We start from the raw sequence: 26574 nt of genomic DNA on the forward strand, positions 1-26574 counted from the left end.
CAGTGAAAATCGTTTTTTTATGAAAGGACAGCCCAATAATGACTGTATTATGGGTCATATGGGTCACTTCTGATACTGTGAAATCTCCTCTGAACAGGAAACTGTGTATTGTAAGCTTACACAGTTTACCAGGAAATGGTCACTGTACAATCTGACATTAGAGCCAACTCCACTTATGTCCCTTAATTTAATATGATCTGTGTACTCTGGTGGAACCTTTAAAGAGCAATCCATGCTATTATAATAAAATAATGCCATTTCAGATTCAAACTCAGATGTAGTTTACCAGAAATCCAATGCACATCCTTATAAGCTATGACAAACAATAGACGCAAGAGGCTGAAGAGAAGCCTTCACGTGGAGAGAAACCTTCACAAGGAGAGAAACCTTCATGTGGAGAGAAGCCTTCACAAGCCTTCAGGTGGAGAGAAAACCTTCACAAGCCTTCAGGTGGAGAGAAACCTTCATGTGGAGAGAAGCCTTCACAACCTTCATGTGGAGAGAAGCCTTCACAAGCCTTCAGGTGGAGAGAAGCCTTCACAACCTTCACGTGGAGAGAAGCCTTCACAAGCCTTCAGGTGGAGAGAAGCCTTCACAAGCCTTCAGGTGGAGAGAAGCCTTCACAAGCCTTCAGGTGGAGAGAAGCCTTCACAAGCCTTCAGGTGGAGAGAAGCCTTAACAAGCTTTGCAAAAATGAAGTCACCAGGAGATTCATATTGGATCAAATAATATGCTGTGGAAATATCAGAGAAAATAATCCACTGGGCACAGACTTCAGTTCAACAAAAATGTCACCATGTCTTTACATTTAGGTTAAAAGTGACTAAATTCCCTTACGTTGATGTCTTTATTCAAATCCAATCAGTTTTCCACATTTATTCAACATCATCACATTTAAACAAAGCATGTATTGTTGCATTTGAGACAAGGATCATGTGAGATAGGTTATTTTTTACATTTATTTTTTACTTTAGTTTATTTAGAAAATATTTTCTTAATTGTATTTTCTTAAAACTGAATTGTTGGTTAAGGGCTTGTAAGTAAGCATTTCAAAGTAAGGTCTACACCTGTTGCATTTGGCGCATGTGACAAATAACATTTGATTTCATTTCATTTGAAGAGAGAATTTGCTGTGAAAGCACAGGGTATTGCCACCAATGATGTGGCTTCAAAACGGGGACCCTGTCTTTCTCTTCCAGAATCACATCTGAAGGTTAGCAAAATAATAGAGGCTTTCATCTACATCTAAATTCATCTAAATGTGCATCACTGGTTTCCTAAAATACACAGCATCAGCTGGATATGTGTGTTCAACATTCACCTTCTGCTACCATTTCTGTCAAGCCGTTTACGCACACAGTATGATGCATACATTCGATAAATCCAACGTATGCACCACACAGAATGCGCTGCAATGCCTCTGCAACGCAATGCTGCAAGGCAAACGCAGCGTCCCACTGGAAATGAATGTACTTCTGGTACATGCAATAACGCTGTCGGTGTGATCGAGGCGTTTCAGTCATGCAGGATACCTGCTGTGCAGTGCAGGGTGACCTGGTTTCTGCATCACATCTGGCATCATTGTTTAATAAGACCCGGTGCATTGTAAATACATAGGGATTAAAGATCACTTTAGAAAGCAGAGACATGTCTACGCGTCTGTATCTCAGATAAATCCCTGTTTGTTCTGGAAAATGACCACATTGGATTATAGGGTGGAGAAATGATGGGTGAAGATGTGAGGATGCTGCTGCTACCCTCTACTGAATTCACCTTCCTACGGCTTACATTCCACAGCCTCACATGTCCCAAGCATATCTGATTGTGTGTGTGTGTGTGTGATAATTGTAAAAATCCAAATAACTTCACAGATCTTTATTGTAAAATGTTTAAACACTGTTTCCCATGCTTGTTCAATGAACCATAAACAATTAATGAGCATGCACCTGTGGAACGATCATCGTTAAGACACTAACAGCTTACAGACGGTAGGCAATTAAGGTCACAGTAATGAATACTTAGGACACTAAAGAGGCCTTTCTACTGACTCTGAAAAACACCAAAAGAAAGATGCCCAGGGTCCCTGCTCATCTGCGGGAACATGCCTTAGGCATGCTGCAAGGAGGCATGAGGACTGCAGATGTGACCAGGGCAATAAATTGCGATGTTCGTACTGTGAGATGCCTAAGGGAGACAGGACGGACAGCTGATCATCCTCGCAGTGGCAAACCACGTGTAACAACACCTGCACAGGATCGGTACATCCGAACATCACATCTGTGGGACAGGTACAGGATGTCAACAACAACTGCCCGAGTTACACCAGGAACGCAGAATCCCTCCATCAGTGCTCAGGCGGTCCGCGATAGGCTGAGAGAGGCTGGACTGAGGGCTTGTAGGCCTGTTGCAAGGCAGGTCCTCACCAGACATCACTGGCAACAACGTCGCCTATGGGCACAAACCCACTGTCGCTGGACCAGACAGGATTCACATTTATCATTGAAGGAATGAGTGTTACACTGAGACCTGTACTCTGGAGCAGGATCGATTTGGAGGTGCAGGGTCAATCATGGTCTGGGGCAGTGTATTACATCATCATTGGACTAAGCTTGTTGTCATTGCAGGCAATCTTAACGCTGTGCGTTACAGGAAGACATCCTCCTCCCTCATGTGGTACCCTTCCTGCAGCTTCATCCTGACATGACCCTCCAGCATGACAATGCCACCAGCCACATTGCTCATTCTGTGTGATTTCCTTCAAGACAGGAATGTCAGTGTTCTGCCATGGCCAGCGAAGAGCCCAGATCTCAATCCCATTGAGCACGTCTGGGACCTGTTGGATCAGAGGGTGAGGGCTAGGGCCATTCCCCCCAGAAATGTCCGGGGACTTGCAGGTGCCTTGGTGGAAGAGTGAGGTAACATCTCACAGCAAGAACTGGCAGATCTGGTGCAGTCCACGAGGAGGAGATGCACTGCAGTACTTAATGCAGCTGATGGCCACACCAGATACTGACTGTTACTTTTGATTTTGACCCCCCTGCCCCCCCTTTGTTCAGGGACACATTATTCAATTTCTGTTAGTTACGTGTCTGTTGAACTTGTTTAGTTTATGTCTCAGTTGTTGAATCTTGTCATGTTCATACAAATATTAACACATGTTGTTTGCTGAAAATAAACTCAGTTGACTGAGAGGACGTTTCTTTTTTGCTGAGTTTAAGTTACACAGTACCACTGCAATATTATTGTGACACTCAAATCAAGTTAAATGAGTGATAGAGATATTTGTCCACTGTAGGTTTGCTGCTAAGTGGTAAGTGTCATCTGTTGAATTGTTAGTCTCAGGAAATATAGATGGTAACTCACTCAAACTCTGAAGGGAGATACATGTAAGTGTGATCAATATATTTGTGCTATGTCTTACTTCATAACGAAGCAGAGCTGCTTCTCAGTAGTTAACAGGAAGAGATTTTTCTGCAACTGAAATGACAGGTCTTTCTCACAGCTCCAAGGCAAGTCATAATTGGTCTGTTGTGAGGTTAAATCAACACTGTGCTGTAATACTTCTTCCAAATAATTATTTCATGGCTTGTGGTTCTGTTTTAGTTCTTAGGGCTTTGTAAAGGTAAACTTTCCTAAACAAATGACTATAATAGTCATTGTTAACTGTTTCTATAGAACCCGCTCCTCTTCTCTTCCAACGTGCTGAATCTCAATCCCAATTCTCTGAATCCAGCAGATTACCTATAGAGATCTTCTTAAATGTATGCAGAGGCATGTTCACAATAGTACGCTAATGTGGCCCCACATGTGGCATTTTTAGCTTGTACGCCTCCCCATGCTGCAATCACAGATACGACTCTTGACCTCTGAGCTGAGTACTAAGAGATTGTGATGTCATGTTATTTTCAAAAGGTGTATTGCTCTTCAAGGATCTTTGGTCTATACCCAATCATGTCATCTTAAAACACCCCCAGAAAATGAATTAGTCACCACTGGCCCACAATAATCTTTCCTTATTATCACACAACTGCCCTCAACATGTCCAATGAATATTTAATACAAAATGTTACATTAATTGGAACTAAAAAAAGTGTATGTAACGTACTGTAGTAATAGCAGCTCTTTCAACAAACATTGTCCTTGTATCATCAGTGGGGTACCATTACAATAACCGTATTTTGTCTCTCCAAAAACCAGTCCAAAAGATAAGGTTACTTTCCAAATCCCCCTGGTACAGTAGTAAGTGTAGAGTTATAAGGTCTGAGCACTATACTGCTGTCCTGAAAGGCAATATCCTCTTGATTAGAACTAAAGCCCTTAAACCCACTGTCACTTCCAGATAATACTATTTTAAAGGAGATTACTCTTTACTTCTTGAGTATTCAGAGATTAATACAGGATCCCTATCTATGACTAGATTAAAAACTGTAATCTGATTTGCAAAAAAACATCGTGTTTATTTATCCTATTTTTATTCTGTACAAATCCTGAATTGGGATGATTCAATCAATAACGTCTATAGGTAGACTGCAAAATAATCCATATGTATTATTATTATATATATACAGTGCCTTGCGAAAGTATTCGGCCCCCTTGAACTTTGCGACCTTTTGCCACATTTCAGGCTTCAAACATAAAGATATAAAACTGTATTTTTTTGTGATGAATCAACAACAAGTGGGACACAATCATGAAGTGGAACGACATTTATTGGATATTTCAAACTTTTGTAACAAATCAAAAACTGAAAAATTGGGCGTGCAAAATTATTCAGCCCCTTTACTTTCAGTGCAGCAAACTCTCTCCAGAAGTTCAGTGAGGATCTCTGAATGATCCAATGTTGACCTAAATGACTAATGATGATAAATACAATCCACCTGTGTGTAATCAAGTCTCCGTATAAATGCACCTGCACTGTGATAGTCTCAGAGGTCCGTTAAAAGCGCAGAGAGCATCATGAAGAACAAGGAACACACCAGGCAGGTCCGAGAAACTGTTGTGAAGAAGTTTAAAGCCGGATTTGGATACAAAATGATTTCCCAAGCTTTAAACATCCCAAGGAGCACTGTGCAAGCGATAATATTGAAATGGAAGGAGTATCAGACCACTGCAAATCTACCAAGACCTGGCCGTCCCTCTAAACTTTCAGCTCATACAAGGAGAAGACTGATCAGAGATGCAGCCAAGAGGCCCATGATCACTCTGGATGAACTGCAGAGATCTACAGCTGAGGTGGGAGACTCTGTCCATAGGACAACAATCAGTCGTATATTGCACAAATCTGGCCTTTATGGTAGAGTGGCAAGAAGAAAGCCATTTCTTAAAGATATCCATAAAAAGTGTCGTTTAAAGTTTGCCACAAGCCACCTGGGAGACACACCAAACATGTGGAAGAAGGTGCTCTGGTCAGATGAAACCAAAATTGAACTTTTTGGCAACAATGCAAAACGTTATGTTTGGCGTAAAAGCAACACAGCTCATCACCCTGAACACACCATCCCCACTGTCAAACATGGTGGTGGCAGCATCATGGTTTGGGCCTGCTTTTCTTCAGCAGGGACAGGGAAGATGGTTCAAATTGATGGGAAGATGGATGGAGCCAAAATACAGGACCATTCTGGAAGAAAACCTGATGGAGTCTGCAAAAGACCTGAGACTGGGACGGAGATTTGTCTTCCAACAAGACAATGATCCAAAACATAAAGCAAAATCTACAATGGAATGGTTCAAAAATAAACATATCCAGGTGTTAGAATGGCCAAGTCAAAGTCCAGACCTGAATCCAATCGAGAATCTGTGGAAAGAACTGAAAACTGCTGTTCACAAATGCTCTCCATCCAACCTCACTGAGCTCGAGCTGTTTTGCAAGGAGGAATGGGAAAAAATGTCAGTCTCTCGATGTGCAAAACTGATAGAGACATACCCCAAGCGACTTACAGCTGTAATCGCAGCAAAAGGTGGAGCTACAAAGTATTAACTTAAGGGGGCTGAATAATTTTGCACACCTAATTTTTCAGTTTTTGATTTGTTAAAAAAGTTTGAAATATCCAATAAATGTCGTTCCACTTCATGATTGTGTCCCACTTGTTGTTGATTCATCACAAAAAAATACAGTTTTATATCTTTATGTTTGAAGCCTGAAATGTGGCAAAAGGTCGCAAAGTTCAAGGGGGCCGAATACTTTCGCAAGGCACTGTATATATACACACATATACATACATACAGTACCAGTCAAAGGTTTAGACAGACCTACTCATTCAAGGGTTTTTCTTTATTTGTATTTTTACATTGTAGATTACTAGTGAAGATATCAAAACTATGAAATAACACATGGAATCATGTAGTAACCAAAAAAGTGTTAAACAAATCCAAATATATTTTAGATTCTTCAAGGTAGCCTTGATGACAGCTTTGCACACTCTTGGCATTCTCTCAACCAGCTTAACCTGGAATGCATTCCCCACAGTTTGAAGGAGTTCCCACATATGCTCAGCACTAGTTGGCAGCTTTTCCTTCACTCTGCAGTCCAACTCATCCCAAACCATTTAAATTGGGTTGAGATCGGGTGATTGTGGAGGCCAGGTCATCTGATGCAGCACTCCATCACTCTCCTTCTTGGTCAAATAGCCCTTACACAGGCTGGAGGTGTGTTGGATCATTGTCCTGTTTAAAAACAAATGATAATCCCACTAAGCGCAAACCAGATGGGATGGCGTATCACTGCAGAATGCTGTGGTAGCCATGCTGGCTAAGTGTGCCTTGAATTGTAAATAAATGAATTACAGTGTCACCAGCAAAGCACCCCCACACCATCACACCTCCTCCTCCATGCTTCACAGTTGGAACCACACATGCAGAGATCATCCGTACTCTGTGTCGCAAAAAGACACAGTGGTTGGAACAAAAAATCTCACATTTGGACTCATCAGACCAAAGGACAGATTTCCACCAGTCTAATGTCCATTGCTCGTGTTTTTAGGCCCAAGCAAGTCTCTTCTTATTATTGGTGTCCTTTAGTAGTGGTTTCTTTGCAGCAATTTGGCCACGAAGGCCTAATTCATGCAGTCTCCTCTGAACAGTTGATGTTGAGATGTGTCTTTTACTTGAACTCTGTGAAGCATTTATTTGGTCTGCAATTTCTGAAGCTGGTAACTAATGAACTCGTCTTCTGCAGCAGAGGTAACTCTGGGTCTTCCTTTCATGTGGTGGTCCTCATGAGAGCCAGTTTCATCATAGCTCTTGATGGTTTTTGCGACTGTACAACTTTCAAAGTTCTTGTCATTTTCCGGATTGACTGACCTTTATGTCTTAAAGTAATTGTGGACTTCCGTTTCTGTCATCTGTCAGCTGTCATCAAGGCTACCTTTAAGAATCTAAAATATATTTTGATTTGTTTAACACTTTTTTGGTTACTCCATGATTCCATGTGTTATTTCATTCTACCATGTAGAAAATAGTAAAAAATAAAGAAAAACCCTTGAATGAGTTGGTGTGTCCAAACTTTTGACTAGTACTGTATATACTGAATACATTATTTTAAAGTATTTTGTATTTTTATAATTACCATTCTTTCCAACCACTATTCATCAAGGATGCAGTTTATTCAGAATATAATAAGATGCTTATAACCAAGAAGTGGGGTTTCCTCAACATATTTCTTAATATAACAACAAGATATATGGGCCTTGAGGTTTTCTTCCACCAGAAAATCAATGGCAGCCTGAATAGAGGAGAGAATGGTTAAAATGTACTAACACATAATAATATTAATATTGCAATTAAAAAATAGGACCAAACATGCAACTATTTATTTGTTACCACAGGCATAATGAGTCATGTGTGGAAGCCAATTCCCACCACATAAAAATAAGTCAATACTATCTAAAATGTAGTGATGGTAAATCATGCATATAGTATATATATATTTTTTACATTTAACCTTTATTTAACTAGGCAAGTTAAGAACAAATTCTTATTTACAATGACGGCCTAGGAACACTGGGTTAACTGCCTTGTTCAGGGGCAGAAAAACAGATTTTTAAAATCTTGTCAGCTTGGGGATTCGATTCAGCAACCTTTCGGTTACTGGCCCAACGCTCTAACCACTAGGCTACCTGCCATGCCATGTTTATTTATTTGTAGCATTGTGTGGTGATTTCCATCTGTCAACTTGAGCACAAACTGATCAACTGTAGCCTACTGATAACAACCACAGCTGCAGGTAGCCAGAGAAGCCTAAGCACTCTGATTCACTCTGGGCAAGGGAAACAAAGCAGTAACGTCATGTATTTATAGCCTAAGCTATGTATTTACAAACTAAATTATATATTAAATATAGACCAATTTATTTGTGTTAAGAGAAAATATGAATGTGATCAAATCTGATTTATATTCGAAATTTGTGCAGCTAAGCTACATAGACCAATTAATCAATCAACACAATAGCGATGGTTTGTTGTGTGATTATCTTTTTAATTACAGATGCAAAGTCCTACATGATGCAACCCTGCATAAAGCAAGCTCAGCACTTAGCTCTATTGACCACTAACAGTTGTTGTCTCTGTGTCTGTGTAAAGGACCAGGAGTCCTCCCTAGGGCGAAGACTTAATATTTCAACATTTTATAGGACACATCACTGCACGCTATACTCCTCTGTAAACTGGTCATCTCTGTATACCCGGCGCAAGACCCACTGGATGATGCTTATTTATAAAACCCTCTTAGGCCTCACTCCCCCCTATCTGAGATATCTACTGCAGCCCTCATCCTCCACATACAGCACCCGTTCTGCCATTCACATTCTGTTAAAGGTCCCCAAAGCACACTCATCCCTGGATCGCTCCTATTTTTAGTTTGCTGCAGCTAGCGACTGGAACGAGCTGCAACAAACACTCAAACTGGACAGTTTTATCTCAATCTCTACATCCAAAGACTCAATCAATCATGGACACTTACTGACACTTCCCGTGATGTATTGTTGTCTCTACCTTTTTGCCCTTCGTGCTGTTGTCTGTGCCTAACAATGTTTGTACCATGTTTGTGCTGCTACCATGTTGTTGTTATGTTGTGCTGCTACCATGTATTGTCATGTTCCTGCCATTTTATGTTGTTGTCTTATGTCTCTCTTTATGTAGTGTTGTGGTGTCTCTTTTGTCGTGATGTGTGTTTTGTCCTACATTTAAACAAGTTGGGCCCCATCCCCACAGGAGGCCTTTTGCCTCTTCGTAGGCCGTTATTGTAAATAATAATTTGTTATTAATTGACTTGAATAGTCAAATTAAGGTTAGAAAAAAGTATCTCAAAATGTTGACTTACCTATCTCAAAATGTGTAGATACTACCTAGAAATGTTTAGATAGTATAATAATTTTCTAAGGTCAAATGCAGACGTTTTTTAAATTCTCAATATCAAATCATTGCTGGGTAACAATGAAGTACCTTACAGTGATTGTTTTCAAAATTGTTTTCAATTAGCAAAGAGCAATTTCTCAAGCAATAATTTTGCTAGGACTGTCTGGGAGTGGTCTGAGTAGGGAGGGAAAAACTGAAAATGAGTTGTTATTGGCAGAGTAGTTTGGAACAATATGTAATTGGACTATTAACTAATTTACCGCCTGTTGATGTCACCAGGCAGGCCAAAACTCCATCCCACCAAAACAGAATGACATTTCAAACTGTTCTTACACTAAAAGGACATTATCATAATTTTCACAATTTCACAGTATTATTCAAACCTGTGTGTAAATATATATAAAACACAGTAAAACACGTTTTTGACTTCATGGGATTCCATAGTCACGACAGTTTACCTTTGACAAAAGAGCTGCAACACCTTTGCCCCTGAAAGACTCGGGTACATAAGTTGACAGTAGATCTACCTCCTTCTTGCTCGTAAATTTGTAGCGCAGCACCGCGCTATCCTGATGTCCTGTGCCAAGAGAGTCAAATGTTATTTATACGTGTAACATATTATATTCCCCACAGTCATGCGTTCCTAACTAGGAACGTTCCCAAGTGGGCCATGCATGAACACCGGCCTCGAGTTACTATAACCCCCTGGTTGTAAATGGGAATTCCTGCTCTGTTTCACGCTCACCTTCGCCGTCGAACACCGGCCTCGAGTTACTATAACCCCCTGGTTGTAAATGGGAATCCCTGCTATGTTTCACGCTCACCTTCGCCGTCGAACACCGGCCTCGAGTTACTATAACCCCCTGGTTGTAAATGGGAATCCCTGCTCTGTTTCACGCTCACCTTCGCCGTCGAACACCGGCCTCGAGTTACTATAACCCCCTGGTTGTAAATGGGAATCCCTGCTCTGTTTCACGCTCACCTTCGCCGTCGAACACCGGCCTCGAGTTACTATAACCCCCTGGTTGTAAATGGGAATCCCTGCTCTGTTTCACGCTCACCTTCGCCGCCGAACACCGGCCTCGAGTTACTATAACCCCCTGGTTGTAAATGGGAATCCCTGCTCTGTTTCACGCTCACCTTCGCCGCCGAACACCGGCCTCGAGTTACTATAACCCCTGGTTGTAAATGGGAATCCCTGCTCTGTTTCACGCTCACCTTCGCCCTGGTTGTAAATGGGAATCCCTGCCGAACACCGGCCTCGAGTTACTATAACCCCCTGGTTGTAAATGGGAATCCCTGCTCTGTTTCACGCTCACCTTCGCCGTCGAACACCGGCCTCGAGTTACTATAACCCCCTGGTTGTAAATGGGAATCCCTGCTCTGTTTCACGCTCACCTTCGCCGTCGAACACCGGCCTCGAGTTACTATAACCCCTGGTTGTAAATGGGAATCCCTGCTCTGTTTCACGCTCACCTTCGCCGTCGAACACCGGCCTCGAGTTACTATAACCCCTGGTTGTAAATGGGAATCCCTGCTCTGTTTCACGCTCACCTTCGCCGTCGAACACCGGCCTCGAGTTACTATAACCCCCTGGTTGTAAATGGGAATCCCTGCTCTGTTTCACGCTCACCTTCGCCGTTGAACACCGGCCTCGAGTTACTATAACCCCCTGGTTGTAAATGGGAATCCTGCTCTGTTTCACGCTCACCTTCACACCGGCCTCGAGTTACTATAACCCCTGGTTGTAAATGGGAATCCTGCTCTGTTTCACGCTCACCTTCGCCGAACACCGGCCTCGAGTTACTATAACCCCTGGTTGTAAATGGGAATCCTGCTCTGTTTCACGCTCACCTTCGCCGCCGAACACCGGCCTCGAGTTACTATAACCCCCTGGTTGTAAATGGGAATCCTGCTCTGTTTCACGCTCACCTTCGCCGTCGAACACCGGCCTCGAGTTACTATAACCCCCTGGTTGTAAATGGGAATCCTGCTCTGTTTCACGCTCATAACCCCTGGTTGTAAATGGGAATCCTGCTCTGTTTCACGCTCACCTTCGCCGTCCAGGTTGATAGAAAAGCAGAGGTTGTATCGGTCATGTTTTACTCTCAAGTCGGAGTTAGGACTCAATACACTAAAGAGTATTCAAAACCTTTACAGAATGACGTGTGCTGTTCAATGCATAGACGCGGAAAATACATTTTCGTAAAGCCATATCTATTGTCTTGTTCAAGAGTCAGTTCTCGCTCGTGGCTGTGCGCAGTCTTTTCCAATGCAATTCCATTGATGTCCACTAGCCAGCGTAAAATAGTTACTTCATGACTATAATGAGTTGAGATTGTAATTAAATTACCATCCACCTCTGTCACAAAATACAAATATGAGTCTTCAATTCCATCTGTAGGCTACAAAGTGGTCTCTTTACCAATGTTACATATATTATGAAAGGTAAAGACAAGGAGACAGAGCTCAAAACAAGGTTTATTTCTAGGTTCTGTAGGCCTAATATACAGTTCCCAATAACACAAACAACAGTTTCCCTCATTTCTGCTATATGACAGTTCTGCTGAAGCAAGTTGCAACTTGTAACTTGAAATACCCAAGTTATTTTAGTTTACAAGTAAACATTTTTCCAACATCTTTTTCAGTCACCTGTGTCCATTCAGCATTGAAAACATTCCAACATTTCAATAATCGTTTTGTCTTTTCATTCCGGTCTCAGCTGGTCCTTCATATTTGACAGTCATAAGTGCTGGCCCAACACATCATCTTATTCCCAGTTCTATGTGGTGTGTATCCAGAATCCAGTGTCAATCCAATGCTATGTTGACTACAGCTCCTCTGAGTCTGCTAAAGCTGCAATATTATTCACTCCTGCAGCATCATTCATTCCTGCAGCATTATTCATTCCTGCAACATGATTCACTCCTGCAACATTATTCACTCCTGCAGCCATCACAGCGAAAAATACATTTGGGAAAAGGGATCTGGCATAGATGGCCATCTTGGGGAGGGAGTGAGCCATGACCACCTCTCTCTTTTTGCTGTTCAGAATCTTCAGGATCTCATTGGCAGCCTCTGCTGGTGTGATGTCCATAACCTTCTGTTTGGAGAAGACTGGGGGGGGGGTTAAGGTTGGTTAGAGTAGTCAGACCAACAATTTTCCCCAAATGGAGGGGAGATGATGAAGGTGTGGTTGACAGTGCTGACAGAGATGCCATACTCCCGGACCTCAGCCCGCAGACAGTCAAAGAAGGCTTGGACTGCATGCTTAGAGGCAGCATCTGAAACCCAGCAAAAGCCAAATTCAGACCCTGATCTCCCGCTCATACAATTGTTTCATTATTGAGGGAACTCATACTGTACATCTGAATACCTGTTAATTCAAATTTCATCAAACTACATTCAGAAGTAGGCCTACTGTCGGTATGAAAATGACTGAACTCACAAGTGGCACGGAAAGGCATAGCCAGCTTGCCCTGGATGCTGTTGACCAGAATCACATGGCCAGTCCTCCTCGACATCATGGATGGCAGAAGACCTGTGGAAGGGACCAATGTAACACAACTCTCAAACTCAAATTCCTTTTAACTGAGTTCAATTATGCTCTGTTGTGATATAGTACCCTTAGCCACTGTGATAGGGCCAAAGTAGTTATTGTCCATAATTAGCCTGTCCATCTTCAGTGATGTGCTCTGTACTGGGGCCTTGACTTTAAGGCTGCTGTTGAGAATGAGCACATCCACACAGCCACAACACTCCAGCGTCTCTGCGATCACATCTGGCATGCTGTTCATGTCACCGAAATCCACCAGCACAAGTTTAGGAGGGAAGGTCTAGGAAAGGGAAAGAGGATTTCACAATGATGCAAGGACCAAATTATTGTAATATATGGTTATTCATCTTTAGGATATTCATGATCGCTTTACAATTTATGCATATTCATATAAATGCGAATAAAACGTAACTTTGTATCAGGCATATAAAGACCATATAATTGCTCTGTTGGGTTTAAGAGTTATGACATACTTACTAATTTAGGGTCTGCAGCGCTAGTCAGGTTATCAGCAAAACCTTCAAGTTTTTCCACAAAGGATGACTCTAGCTCCTCACTCGTGAAACAACTTTGCACATTCTGCGAAGGTTTGGATTAATACATTTACAGACAGAATACTGTTTTAGTAACAATGTAACAGTTTTCTACATGCACTTCATATCTGAGCTTTGTTTTTCAAAATCAAAATAAAGGATTTGCCCTTTCCCTGTCCTGTTAAGGCATCTGTTATCACGACCACCTTGTTGCGTACCGTTGCTGTGGACAAGAATTTGAGCACCAGACTGTGCAGGAAAATAACCACTGCTGTTACCACCACCACAACATGCACCAGCAGAATTGCAGCTGGGTCCATACTCTGGAAAAGACCAATGGGAATATAATTTTCAGTAGCATATAGTGTCATGTTTTAGTGTTTAGTGAGAAAACGTAATAGTTTTCAATTAAAAATACAGGCAGTAAATATATTGTTCAGAAGTATGCAGTGTATCCTTATAGAAATATGCGCCTTAAAGGGCGTTATCATCATGTTCCCAATTTCACAGTATTATTCAAACCTCATAGTGTGGAAATATACATAAAACGCAGAAAAATCACATTTTTGAATGCACTGGGTCTTTAAGCCTGAAATGGAAACAGCCGAGACAGATATTGACCATGTACTGTAGTGACAGAGAAAATTAAAACAGCGCGCGTATGATCACTCTAATAAATGCTGTCTGGTTGTTTCATCAGAAGGAGCTAAACATACTCCTTGATACATGACCTCAAATTATCACAAAGGGCAAAGTGAAACCCATCTTCAGTTAGGACAGTGTCAATGTGAAGCATACCGAATATGTCAGACAGTCAAGGTGACTCAACATTTCATAGCTCATTCATACAGTATAAGATACAGTCACCTTACAGTAACTTTCTTTCCTCAGATTAATATATCTTTGCAATAACCACCTACGACAATCCCAGTTTGTCCCATTACAGTTTAAGTGTGATTGGTCCACAGTATTTGTTCTACTGAGTGTTGTAATAGCACTTAAGCCACAGTTTACCATGTACTGTACAGTGTGTGTCTGTCCAAAGGGAGGCTCCAAATATACCCTGACCTAAAAATACTATAGCAACATTATTTTCAAAAGCTGTACGGTAACATCAGCACAACTCCACGATAAATGTAATAGATCCAAGAATAACATGAATGAAACAAATGCAATAAAGACACATTGTGGAAAAAAACGAAGGACCGTAATCATAGATGTTATCCTGCCATCCCTACACAAACTACAATGAAATCAGAACATGGAACTATACAGTTACAGTAACAAGTTTCCCTGTGTCTCAACACAAAACGTGCAAATACTGTCCTGGCCGTGTGTCATTGGCTGACTGTCTCCATTTCACACCTATAGTATGGTTTGATACCATTCCCACAGCTGCCACTTACGGTTTGGGGTGGCTAGACCTCTGGTGGAAAAATGTCTGCTAGCATTTGGGGCAATGTTCCCAGCCCCAGCCCACACAGATTGTAGCTCTGACCAGCAGTCCCCATCCCCCCAGCAATACTTTGGGAATTGAGCTCTTTTAATAGTGCACATCTGAGTCAGTCATTTTCCATGCATGTTGTATACATGTTATGTTTAGCATGGCAAGGCAGCTCACACCTCCAGGAGGCAGAGGTCGTGGGGGAGATGGTGTCCCATTGCTAAGGCCTTGCTCTATTTAGCTCTGTTTTCATTTAGTGCACCACAAAGCAAGGATATGGCATAGAAAACAAACTGAGTCACACACACTCACACAGTGAGCATGCATAGCCTACACACACACACAGACAGAAAGACAGACACATACACACAAAGGGCCGGCTTACCGAATGGGTACACAGGGCACGTGCCATGGGGCCCCGACCTCCAGGGGACTCCAACCCTCCCCTCCCCCCAAAATAAAGGTTAATATTATTATTTTATTTTGGGGCGTTGAGAGCAGCCTGGAGGTCAGGCCCCCCAGATAGCATATTATGAACACATCGGTTGAGGGCCCCCAGATAGCAAACTAACATCAAATCAAATCAAATGTATTTATATAGCCCTTCGTACATCAACTGATATCTCAAAGTGCTGTACAGAAACCCAGCCTAAAACCCCAAACAGCAAGCAATGCAGGTGTAGAAGCACGGTGGCTAGGAAAAACTCCCTAGAAAGGCCAAAACCTAGGAAGAAACCTAGAGAGGAACCAGGCTATGTGGGGTGGCCAGTCCTCTTCTGGCTGTGCCGGGTGGAGATTATAACAGAACATGGCCAAGATGTTCAAATGTTCATAAATGACCAGCATGGTCAAATAATAATAAGGCAGAACAGTTGAAACTGGAGCAGCAGCACGGCCAGGTGGACTGGGGACAGCAAGGAGTCATCATGTCAGGTAGTCCTGAGGCATGGTCCTAGGGCTCAGGTCCTCCGAGAGAGAGAAAGAAAGAGAGAAAGAGAGAAAGAGAGAGAATTAGAGAGAGCACACTTAAATTCACACAGAACACCGAATAGGACAGGAGAAGTACTCCAGATATAACAAACTGACCCTAGCCCCCTGACACATAAACTACTGCAGCATAAATACTGGAGGCTGAGACAGGAGGGGTCAGGAGACACTGTGGCCCCATCCGAGGACACCCCCGGACAGGGCCAAACAGGAAGGATATAACCCCACCCACGTTGCCAAAGCACAGCCCCCACACCACTAGAGGGATATCTTCAACCACCAACTTACCATCCTGAGACAAGGCCGAGTATAGCCCACAAAGATCTCCACCACGGCACAACCCAAGGGGGCGCCAACCCAGACAGGAAGATCACATCAGTGACTCAACCCACTCAAGTGACGCACCCTCCTAGGGACGGTATGAAAGAGCCCCAGTAAGCCAGTGACTCAGCCCCTGTAATAGGGTTAGAGGCAGAGAATCCCAGTGGAAAGAGGGGAACCGGCCAGGCAGAGACAGCAAGGGCGGTACGTTGCTCCAGAGCCTTTCCGTTCACCTTCCCACTCCTGGGCCAGACTACACTCAATCATATGACACACTGAAGAGATGAGTCTTCAGTAAAGACTTAAAGGTTGAGACCCGAGTTTGCGTCTCTTACATGGGTAGGCAGACCATTCCATAAAAATGGAGCTCTATAGGAGAAAGCCCTGCCTCCAGCTGTTTGCTTAGAAATTCTAGGGACAATTAGGAGGCCTGCGTCTTGTGACCGTAGCGTATGTGTAGGTATGTACAGCAGGACCAAATCAGAGAGATAGGTAGGAGCAAGCCCATGTAATGCTTTGTAGGTTAGCAGTAAAACCTTGAAATCAGCCCTTGCCTTGACGGGAAGCCAGTGTAGGGAGGCTAGCACTGGAGTAATATGATCAAATGTTTTGGTTCTAGTCAGGATTCTAGCATCCGTATTTAGCACTAACTGAAGTTTATTTAGTGCTTTATCCGGGTAGCCGGAAAGTAGAGCATTGCAGTAGTCTAGCCTAGAAGTGACAAAAGCATGGATACATTTTTCTGCATCATTTTTGGACAGAAAGTTTCTGATTTTTGCAATGTTACATAGATGGAAAAAAGCTGTCCTTGAAATGGTCTTGATATGTTCTTCAAAAGAGAGATCAGGGTCCAGAGTAACGCCGAGGTCCTTCACAGTTTTATTTGAGATGACTGTACAACCATTAAGATGAATTGTCAGATTCAACAGAAGATCTCTTTGTTTCTTGGGACCTAGAACAAGCATCTCTGTTTTGTCCGAGTTTAAAAGTAGAAAGTTTGCAGCTATCCACTTCCTTATGTCTGAAACCCGTGCTTCTAGCGAGGGCAATTTTGGGGCTTCACTATGTTTCATTGAAATGTACAGCTGTGTGTCATCCGCATAGCAGTGAAAGTTAACATTATGTTTTCGAATGACATCCCCAAGAGGTAAAATATATAGTGAAAACAATAGTGGTCCTAAAACGGAACCTTGAGGAACACCGAAATTTACAGTTGATTTGTCAGAGGACAAACCATTCACAGAGACAAACTGATATCTTTCCGACAGATAAGATCTAAACCAGGCCAGAACTTGTTCGTGTAGACCAATTTGGGTTTCCAATCTCTCCAAAAGAATATGGTGATCGATGGTATCAAAAGCAGCACTAAGGTCTAGGAGCACGAGGACAGATGCAGAGCCTCGGTCTGATGCCATTAAAAGGTCATTTTACCACCTTCACAAGTGCAGTCTCAGTGCTATGATGGGGTCTAAAACCAGACTGAAGCATTTCGTATACATTGTTTGTCTTCAGGAAGGCAGTGAGTTGCTGCTCAACAGCCTTTTCTAAAAGATTTGAGAGGAATGGAAGATTCGATACAGGCCGATAGTTTTTTATATTTTCTGGGTCAAGGTTTGGCTTTTTCAAGAGAGGCTTTATTACTGCCACTTTTAGTGAGTTTGGTACACATCCGGTGGATAGAGAGCCGTTTATTATGTTCAACATAGGAGGGCCAAGCACAGGAAGCAGCTCTTTCAGTAGTTTAGTTGGAATAGGGTCCAGTATGCAGCTTGATGATTTAGAGGCCATGATTATTTTCATCAAAATATATAGAATAGTTTTTTTAAATGCTTTAAAACAGCAAGGCACATCGGCCCCAGATGTGCAGTCCAGCCCTGCACACACACACACACACATGCACTGTTTTGTCAGCTTCACAGCTTCTTTGAGCTGTCTTATTCCATCCCAAATGTTGACCCAATGTCTCCATCTCCAACCTGTATCAAATAAACTTTATTATAAGTGTTGTAGAGAAAACATGTTACTATCTTCTCATCTTTATACTAATTAATCCTCACGTGGCATTCAGTTTCTGATATTGATTACGATTACAGGATTGACTAAAACTCTACAAAGTGTGATTGCTCTACGTACAAAGTGTGCTTGCTCTTGAACGCTCCCCTTGCGCATCGTTTCTATTATATTCCCTGATCTGCACCCTGTTGGAATGTTTGGCTACTCTCTCATCTGGGTAGCTATGTTCTATCACTCTGTGGAATGGGTAGCGCAAGCAGTTTGCCTGGACGACTGGAAAAATCCATGGAGCCGTCTACTACAGTACTGGGGAGTTACAGCTAGCTGGACTCTGGACAGTCTGGTCCGTCAAGGCAATCAGGCAGATACAGAATATCATCGATTTAAAATATTGCATTAATCATGGCTGATTTTGAGGAATTCGAAAAACAGCTGAGCGAAAACCGACAGGGTGATTTCCCATTTTATTTCAGCCTTCAACTTTGGATGTGTTGCAATGGTTCTAACTATCTAGAAGCTTTTTGATAGCTAACTAACGTTAGCTAGCTAACTAGCATGCATTGCTGTGGTTATGTAGCTAGTTGTCAAGTTAGCTAGATAGCTTTGCTAGAAGAGCTAGTCATGCTGTATGCAGATGTAGCTTATTTGACTAGCTAGCTAATTTAACCATTAGCCACTTAATTTATTGATTAGCAAACATGGCATGGCTATAGTTCGAGTGAATTAGCTTATCTAACGTTACCTAGCTAAATTGATAGTTAACTAGCGAACTATAGCTGCACCAGATATCTAGATGCACTCACTGATCTATTGCACTAGCCAGCTAGAGTTAGCTAGCTAGTTACCAAGATAAGCAAGCTACCTATCCCAGACTGACTGATCCATCTCGTTTGCTTGGTCAGCTTGCAGGTAGGTTAGCTATATCTTGGTCCATAATAAGCATCCCACTGGAATGTTATGAACTCATTTCTGTCAAATCTATTCACATAGCTGGAAGCTGCTTCTGTGGATTTTACCCCGATCAAATTAAGTTTATTCAAGAGTTCATACTAGCTTATTACAACCCTTCTATGCATGTTAGGTATGTCCGGTGTATTATAGTGACCCATTGTGCTTAATGATGCTGAAACATGATTGTATATAGCTACCAAAAGCTTGGCTTATGTTCCATCCTTTCTCTTCCCACCGACATAGAGAGAGAGAAGGAGAGACGCAAGAAGAAGAGCGGCAGTGGGTCTCAGAGCCGCAGTGAGAAACATTGCAGCTGGAGCAAAGACCGGGGCAACCGGAGCCGAGAGAAGCGAAGCTGCAGTAGAGACAGGAAGAGCCGGGAGCAGAGGAGCACCTCGCGGGATCACAAGAAGCACAGGTGAGTATTTAGCCCCTGATACAGTACCTGGAGCCACTCACTGACAGAAAGCAGCATGTCAGGTATACTAAGGTATTGCCTTTTCAGTGTTACCTTTGCCAACAATGAGCCAACATGTATTCCGTTTACTCAGCTATTCTCCACGAAGAACAAGGAGGAAAAGGACCTGCAGATACTGGGATGTGCCTCCCCCTGGCTTTGAACACATCACACCATTGCAGTACAAAGCTATGCAAGGTATCTGTCAGCTTCTCTTTGCCTGTGGCTAATATCCTACTGTAATGTTCCCCTGTTTTATTTATTTCCTGTTAAGTTCATACATGTAAGAATTAATTGTCCAGAACAGTGCCAGTTACTAAGGTTGTGTGAAGTTTCTCTTACTCTCTACTTTTCCCTTCAGTGGCTGGGCAGATACCCACAATAGCCCTGCTGGCATCATCTGCCATGAGTGGGTTGGCAGTAACACCCACCCAAGTGCCCATAGTTGGCAGTCAGATGACTAGGCAGGCTCGACGTCTCTATGTTGGCAATATTCCCTTTGGTGTGACAGAGGTAAACTTCCCAGAGGACTTACGTTGTCTTGCACATTGAAGTGACAACATCGTATTTCACAGTATTTTTGCAGTTACTGTATGGGTTTCAGCTGATATTTTTTCCTTTATTTATTTCTGTTTTTAGGAGTCCATGGCAGAATTCTTCAATGCCCAAATGAGGCTTGCAGGCCTATCGCAAGCCCCTAGCATCCCTGTGCTTGCTGTGCAGATAAATCAGGATAAAAACTTTGCATTCCTAGAGGTAGGTTGCCTTGTGTCCTCTCTCTTCTGTATATGTTGGTGTGTAACATTAGTTGCCTTGCATAACTTACTTAAACTGTCTAACTCCCTGTTTGGCATCTTCCTCTCCAGTTCCGGTCTGTCGATGAGACCACACAGGCCATGGCTTTCGATGGAATCATTTTCCAAGGTCAGTCGTTGAAGATAAGACGACCACATGACTACCGGCCCTTACCTGGCATTTCAGAGCAACCTGCTTTTCATGTCCCAGGTTTGTACAGTGGCAACATGCTTTCTTAGTTATGTAGTTCACATTCATAGCACCAGTAGATATCAGCTATACAGTACAGGTATATTGCAGTTGAACGTGTTTATTGTTGTTTTTGTCTCTGTAGGTGTCGTGTCCACAGTGGTACCAGACTCCCCACATAAACTGTTTATTGGAGGCCTACCCAACTATCTCAATGATGATCAGGTACTTCACTCAAACAGGCATTTCACATTGACAACACAAGCATACCTTACCCTCATTTGTATTACTTTCTTGAACTGGTCACTGAAGTGACAGACTTACAGTATTCTGTTCTGGTTGGTTGGGGGAGAAGTGACCTTTGTCCTTTACACTTACAACCATGTTGAGGCCACTGGAGGTTGGTGGCACCGTAATTAGGGAGAACGGGCTTGTGGTAATGACTGGAGCGGAATCAGTGGAATGGGATCCAGGTGTTTGATGCCATTCCATTTGCTCCTTTCTGGCCATTATTATGAGCCATCCTCCCCTCAACAGCCTCCACTGGTTGAGATACAGTGAGCTAAATAAAGCTTATAGGCACAGGTGAATAAAACATACTAGGGAGTAACAATGGGAATAACATTTGGCCTAAAGTAGACAGTATCTTAACTAGCTGACGCTCTTTCCCTGGCCATAAGTCCATGGCAGGCATTTAGTAGTGTAGAGATGCTTATAGGAACTAACACATTCAGCACTGACAGCATTTGCTTCAGTCACACCCTGCAGGTGTGAGAGTGCTTTTGTGCTAAGCACAATGTACTACCCAAAGGAGAAGTTGCTGTTTGAAAAACATTGAATAATTGACCTTCAATTGAATTACAATTTTCTTAAAATTAATATTTTTTCAGGTTCTGTTTTCATTGTGTCTACAATTTGACCAGTGTTGTATGGAAATCAAATATGAATGTACGTAGTATTTATGTCTGATATTTGTGAAGATGCCAGTAACTCCTCCTTTTATGCAGTTTGTTTTTACACTTCTGTTAGCAATCATGAGATTACATTTCATTAGCATTATTCATTAGCATTAGTTAATGTGAAGACATTATTTTTCACTCCATGAATCGCTCTGATGTGTTTGAATAAAAACTCAGCTAGTGATTTCATGACTGAACTAAATTGTGAATTAGTATTTACACATATTATTTATGCATAATCATCAACACAGTTTCATTTCGTTCACTTGATTTCAGAGAGAACAATAGTATCTCTATCAGATAAGTAGTTTATAGTCACTAATGGTCCCATGAAAAGATACTTTTGAATGGGATAAATGCGTGACCCCCTGCTAGCAGGAGCTATAAGTATATGAATTGGTGGGTTAATAGGCTTGATTATCAGTACTCCAGTGAGTGAAAAGTGTAACTGTTCAGCTGTATGCTAATTTCTCATTTTAACCATGCTTATTTGACAAAGGTAAGCAAAGTCCAGTTCATAAGATGGAGCGAGGTAACATGTCCTAGATATCACAATATGCAGGCTAGAGTAAAATTCCTGGTTAAGTCAAATGGTTGCCAACAACCGTATTCCATGATTCCTCACACTAAACATATTAAGCCCTGACTGCTACATCTTCACTCCAAGTTCCAGAGAGATTGGGAAACGGCATAGTTCTGCAATGTTGTTGTTGTGCACTAAATTAATTGGATTCTAACTTTCCATTCCTCCTGATTTCTTTCTAAACAGTACCCTGATTGTACCCTGGTGTTTATTTTCTTATTCTTTTTTTACTCTTGCAGTCACTGCTACTGCTTTGATACTCACAGCTCTTTCATTTTTGTTCCCCCACTTTGTCCCCAGCTAGGGGCCTGTAAGATCGTTAAGTCTGCGCTCATAATTTGTTCAGTAGTACTGATCTACTGCTGCCATGCCAACATGTAACACAAGGCAAGTAAGACATTCCGTTCCTCCCACGGATACACTCCTAGCCAGCAGGTTCCCTTCCTGGCTACTCTTTCTCTCTCTTCCATCACTCTTTTGAAACGCGTTAAGGACTAAATTAGTTAGGGGTGGGATAAAATAAACAGATACCCGATTAATGTTAGGTTTTGGGGTGGTTCTCAGCCTTAAAAATAAAGTTAAGACTGTGTTAACATGATGTACTGTCATGAAACGAGTGCATTTTGTAGATGAGGTGATAGCCAATCAGTTTACTTTGATGATGGGTTCATCATTATTGGATTTTATAATCAGTGCACAATTTTCAGCACAACTTGTGTTATTACTGTTTAATAACTTTTATTGTTAAGTAAATCCATTTCTGGTAAAATATGAATCAAATGAAATACATTACACAAAGTTTGTAAATCCATTTCTGGTAAAATATGAATCAAATGAAATACATTACACAAAGTTTGTAAATCCATTTCTGGTAAAATATGAATCAAATGAAATACATTACACAAAGTTTGTAAATCCATTTCTGTCTATCTGTACCTGTTTTGTCATACAGAAAATCAGTCATTCAGGGCTCTTTCAAAAATCTCATATATAGTTTCCCTGGATTATTGTGGATTTAGTATATGTCATACTTAAATAGAGTTCATCTGTAAAACATCAGCCGTTGTATGCATATACAAATTATTAACAAATTATTAACAAACAATTGATTTGCTTCGTTTTCACACTGAAACTGATAAACGTTCTACAATTATTTTTATTTTTTTAATACAAGATACAAATATTTTGTTTTCTTTGACCATGTCATTTATCGCACTTCTCCAGGCCATTCACCTTGATATGATTTCTCTCCTCATGACTTTTAAATGGAGGCTTAGAATTCATTCAGTAGAAAATGTGGTGGATTCATATTACCCTGCTTATGCCTCTGCTTGTCTTCATCTCTTATGCAGGTGAAGGAGCTCTTGACATCATTCGGACCACTCAAAGCTTTCAACCTTGTCAAGGACAGTGCCACGTCACTTTCCAAAGGTTATGCCTTTTGTGAATATGTTGACATCAGTGCGACTGATCAGGTACGGATGAGCAAATGCTATGCTTTCTCATGGTTATGGTTTATCATTTTTTGGTGTCAAATCAATCTTGTTTTTAAGGTTCTATTCCATATTTGAAAAGTTTCTGTGTATGTTTGTCAGGCGGTGGCTGGGCTCAATGGCATGCAACTGGGTGACAAAAAGCTCATCGTCCAGAGAGCAAGTGTGGGAGCCAAAAACGCCAATCCGGTGAGCGCAGTTCCCTTGTGCATTTTGAATTGCAAGAAACAAATGTGAGTACCAGCAGTCTAAATGTGTCGTCTGTCTGGGCTGTATTCCTTCCTCCCACCTAGACTGCCATCATCGAGACCCCGGTGACGCTGCAGGTGCCTGGGCTGCAGGGACTTCAGAACTCTGGGCTGCCCACGGAGGTGCTGTGCCTGCTCAACATGGTGATGCCTGAGGAGCTGGTGGAAGACGAGGACTACGAGGAGATCCTGGAGGACATCAGTGAGGAGTGCTGCAAGTACGGCAGCGTGCGCTCCATCGAGATTCCCCGGCCTGTCGAAGGAGTGGAGTTCCCTGGCTGTGGCAAGGTAAAAGGTTGAACTGAGGTTATTCAATACAGAATGGGACTCTGCTCTTCACTGTTGTTAAACATAAGTAATTGGTCTGAACAAAATAAAAAACTAATACACCACAGGAAGTATGAATTGTTGTTGAAGTAACATGTATGTATCTGCTATTTGGATCCTGATGAAGTTGATGGTTCTTTTTGTTTCAGATCTTTGTGGAGTATGTTTCTACTGCAGACTGTCAGAAAGCCATGCAGGCCCTCACTGGCCGCAAGTTTGCCAACAGAGTGGTGGTAACCAAATACTATGATCCAGACATGTATCACAGACAGGAGTTCTCAGGGTAGAGGGGAAACAGGAGGCAATACATGGAATTAACTGGGACCTCCTCTTTCCTGCTTCCTCAAACCTGGTTTCAGCTCTTCAGTATCGTGTGTTCTCTCTCCAGTATTCACAGCTAGTACGTTGTAACCCTATCCTCAATTACTACAGTAGTACAGATTTTTGGGGAAAAATACTAGATTTTTACATGTGTCTTTTAGATACTCTACCTGATATATTACATCAACAAAAAATATCTGTGTGCAGTGAATGAATTTAATGAAATGTATACAAATAAATAAAACCATGCTATTTGTGTAGGATTCCCTTTGCAGAAGTAGTATGAATGTCATGTGTGCTTAGATCTAAAAACCAGACTGTAACATAGCCAATGTTGCGGTCTTTCTTAACTCTGGAATCAATGAGATGATACAAAAGTGAAATGTTTAGATTTCTATTCTGAGCACAAGCTTATTTTGTCTCTTAACTTAAAGAATTGTTAAGTCGAGATGAACCTATATTTGATAGCTATCATACTTTCACCGTGTGATTCTGAGAAGTAACTAACAGTGAAGTGTTATTTTATACCCCCCAGAGTCAGATGAACTTGTGAATACCATGTTTATGTCTCTGCATCCAGTATGAAGGAAGTTAGAGGTAGTTTCACGAGCCAAGTACCATAGACTCCCAGTCATTGAGCTAACGCTAGTTAGCAACTTCCTTCAAAATGCATGTAGAGACATAAAAATGGTTTCCACAGGTTCATCTCACTCTAGGGAAGTACAAAACATTTCCACAATCCTGAAGTTTAAAACTCAAACACCAAAAAACGTGTGTTAGATAAACACTGAACACTAATATTTACAAACAGTGAACAAAACAATTGTTTCAACAAAGTCATGATTTGGGCATTTTCACAGCGGTTTAAACCCATAACCTTGACATTTGCGGATTGTTTTGTGTTCGTGCTCTGGATTAAGAATTTGTGTCATTTAGATTGTAGCAAAAAATTACAAGGTCACAATACCACACTGGCCATAGAAAGGGACATTATGCATAGTTTTTTTAATAAGAAATATTTGGTCATCCTACAGGAAAGGACGAGGAGATTTTAGAATATGTGCTTTCAATTGATGTAAATAATGTATGTAGCTAATGTATATCCTGTGTTTTTGTTATCTGATGCTTTCGTAATTGTATGGAAGAAAATTGGTTAATTTATTTTTACCCAAAGGTTTTTTAAGCTTCATGAAAATTGCAGACGTGAGTTGATCCAACATTGTCGTTGTATGACAGTAATTCATATCATTCATCATTACAGTGAGACTACCTTTGAGTGTTTTATTATGTACTGTATATCACATACGATTACAACAAAAACAGTATGCTTCATTATGGGTACATTGGAAATCAGCTTTCAACTAATGAAATCCAGTTCATTGATTCAAAATAATTATAATTACTGTTTTTGTAAATGTGGTTTTGAATGTGCCAAAACTGAAAGCATTTTTATGTACACATCTAACCTGCCACTGCCATGCCTTGAATAAATGCCTGCATCTTCTGTCAGTCTATAGTATCATTATTGTAGCTATGAAATAAGGCTGATTCCACTGGATGTCATAAGGTGAAAGCACCAATTTGTAAGTCGCTCTGGATAAGAGCGTCTGCTAAATGACTTAAATGTAAATGTATGTCAATTTCAGGACAGAGGCATCTTGTGATATCAGATCAGGTGAGGAAATGTGAATACACTGTGAACGTACACCAGACTGATTATCAGTTCAGCTATCTGTCAGTAGAAGGCAGCAAAATGTAGCTTTATCAGGCTGGTCTCATAGACTAGACATAACATAGTAAACGAAAATCCAGGACACTCAAATTAGTATAATGTGTTAATAAAACCTAAGAAAAAAGGTTACTTAAGGCAAAAACGAAAGGAGGGTATATATAACACAAATGTGTATCAACCCAAAGGTTGCATGTTTGAATCTCATCACGGACAAGCATTTGAGCTATTTTGTATCTTTGCAACCACTTTCTTCTTTTGAGCTACTTTGCAACTGCGTAGCATGTTAACAAACCCTTTCGCTAACCCTGACCTTAA

General features: G+C 41.5%; 1 protein-coding gene and 1 pseudogene across 1 annotated transcript; one reads left to right on the forward strand and one right to left on the reverse strand.

The window, feature by feature from the left end:
• Nucleotides 1-11855: 11855 nt before the first annotated feature.
• Nucleotides 11856-13893, reverse strand: LOC115110728 (dehydrogenase/reductase SDR family member 7C-B-like; annotated as a pseudogene).
• A 4471-nt stretch (nucleotides 13894-18364) lies between these two features.
• On the forward strand, nucleotides 18365-26031 carry LOC115110719 (splicing factor U2AF 65 kDa subunit-like). Its single transcript, XM_029636585.2, has 11 exons — nucleotides 18365-18655; nucleotides 19399-19573; nucleotides 19707-19810; nucleotides 19974-20125; nucleotides 20252-20368; nucleotides 20479-20617; nucleotides 20742-20821; nucleotides 23491-23613; nucleotides 23734-23820; nucleotides 23925-24167; nucleotides 24356-26031. The coding sequence occupies exons 1-11, from the start codon at nucleotides 18607-18609 to the stop codon at nucleotides 24491-24493; spliced, it is 1407 nt and encodes a 468-aa protein (XP_029492445.1). The 5' UTR covers nucleotides 18365-18606; the 3' UTR covers nucleotides 24494-26031.
• The last annotated feature ends 543 nt before the right edge of the window (nucleotides 26032-26574 follow it).

Source organism: Oncorhynchus nerka, linkage group LG26 (assembly GCF_034236695.1).
Source record: "Oncorhynchus nerka isolate Pitt River linkage group LG26, Oner_Uvic_2.0, whole genome shotgun sequence".
Taxonomy (NCBI): Eukaryota; Metazoa; Chordata; class Actinopteri; order Salmoniformes; family Salmonidae; genus Oncorhynchus; species Oncorhynchus nerka.

Bases quoted from the DNA above. Each gene is read 5' to 3' on its own strand.
- LOC115110719 (XM_029636585.2), top strand. From the start codon at position 18,607: ATGGCTGATTTTGAGGAATTCGAAAAACAGCTGAGCGAAAACCGACAG. The intron at 20,126-20,251 runs GTAAACTTCCCA...TTCTGTTTTTAG, and splicing joins TTCCCTTTGGTGTGACAGAG to GAGTCCATGGCAGAATTCTT. The intron at 23,821-23,924 runs GTGAGCGCAGTT...CCTCCCACCTAG, and splicing joins GAGCCAAAAACGCCAATCCG to ACTGCCATCATCGAGACCCC.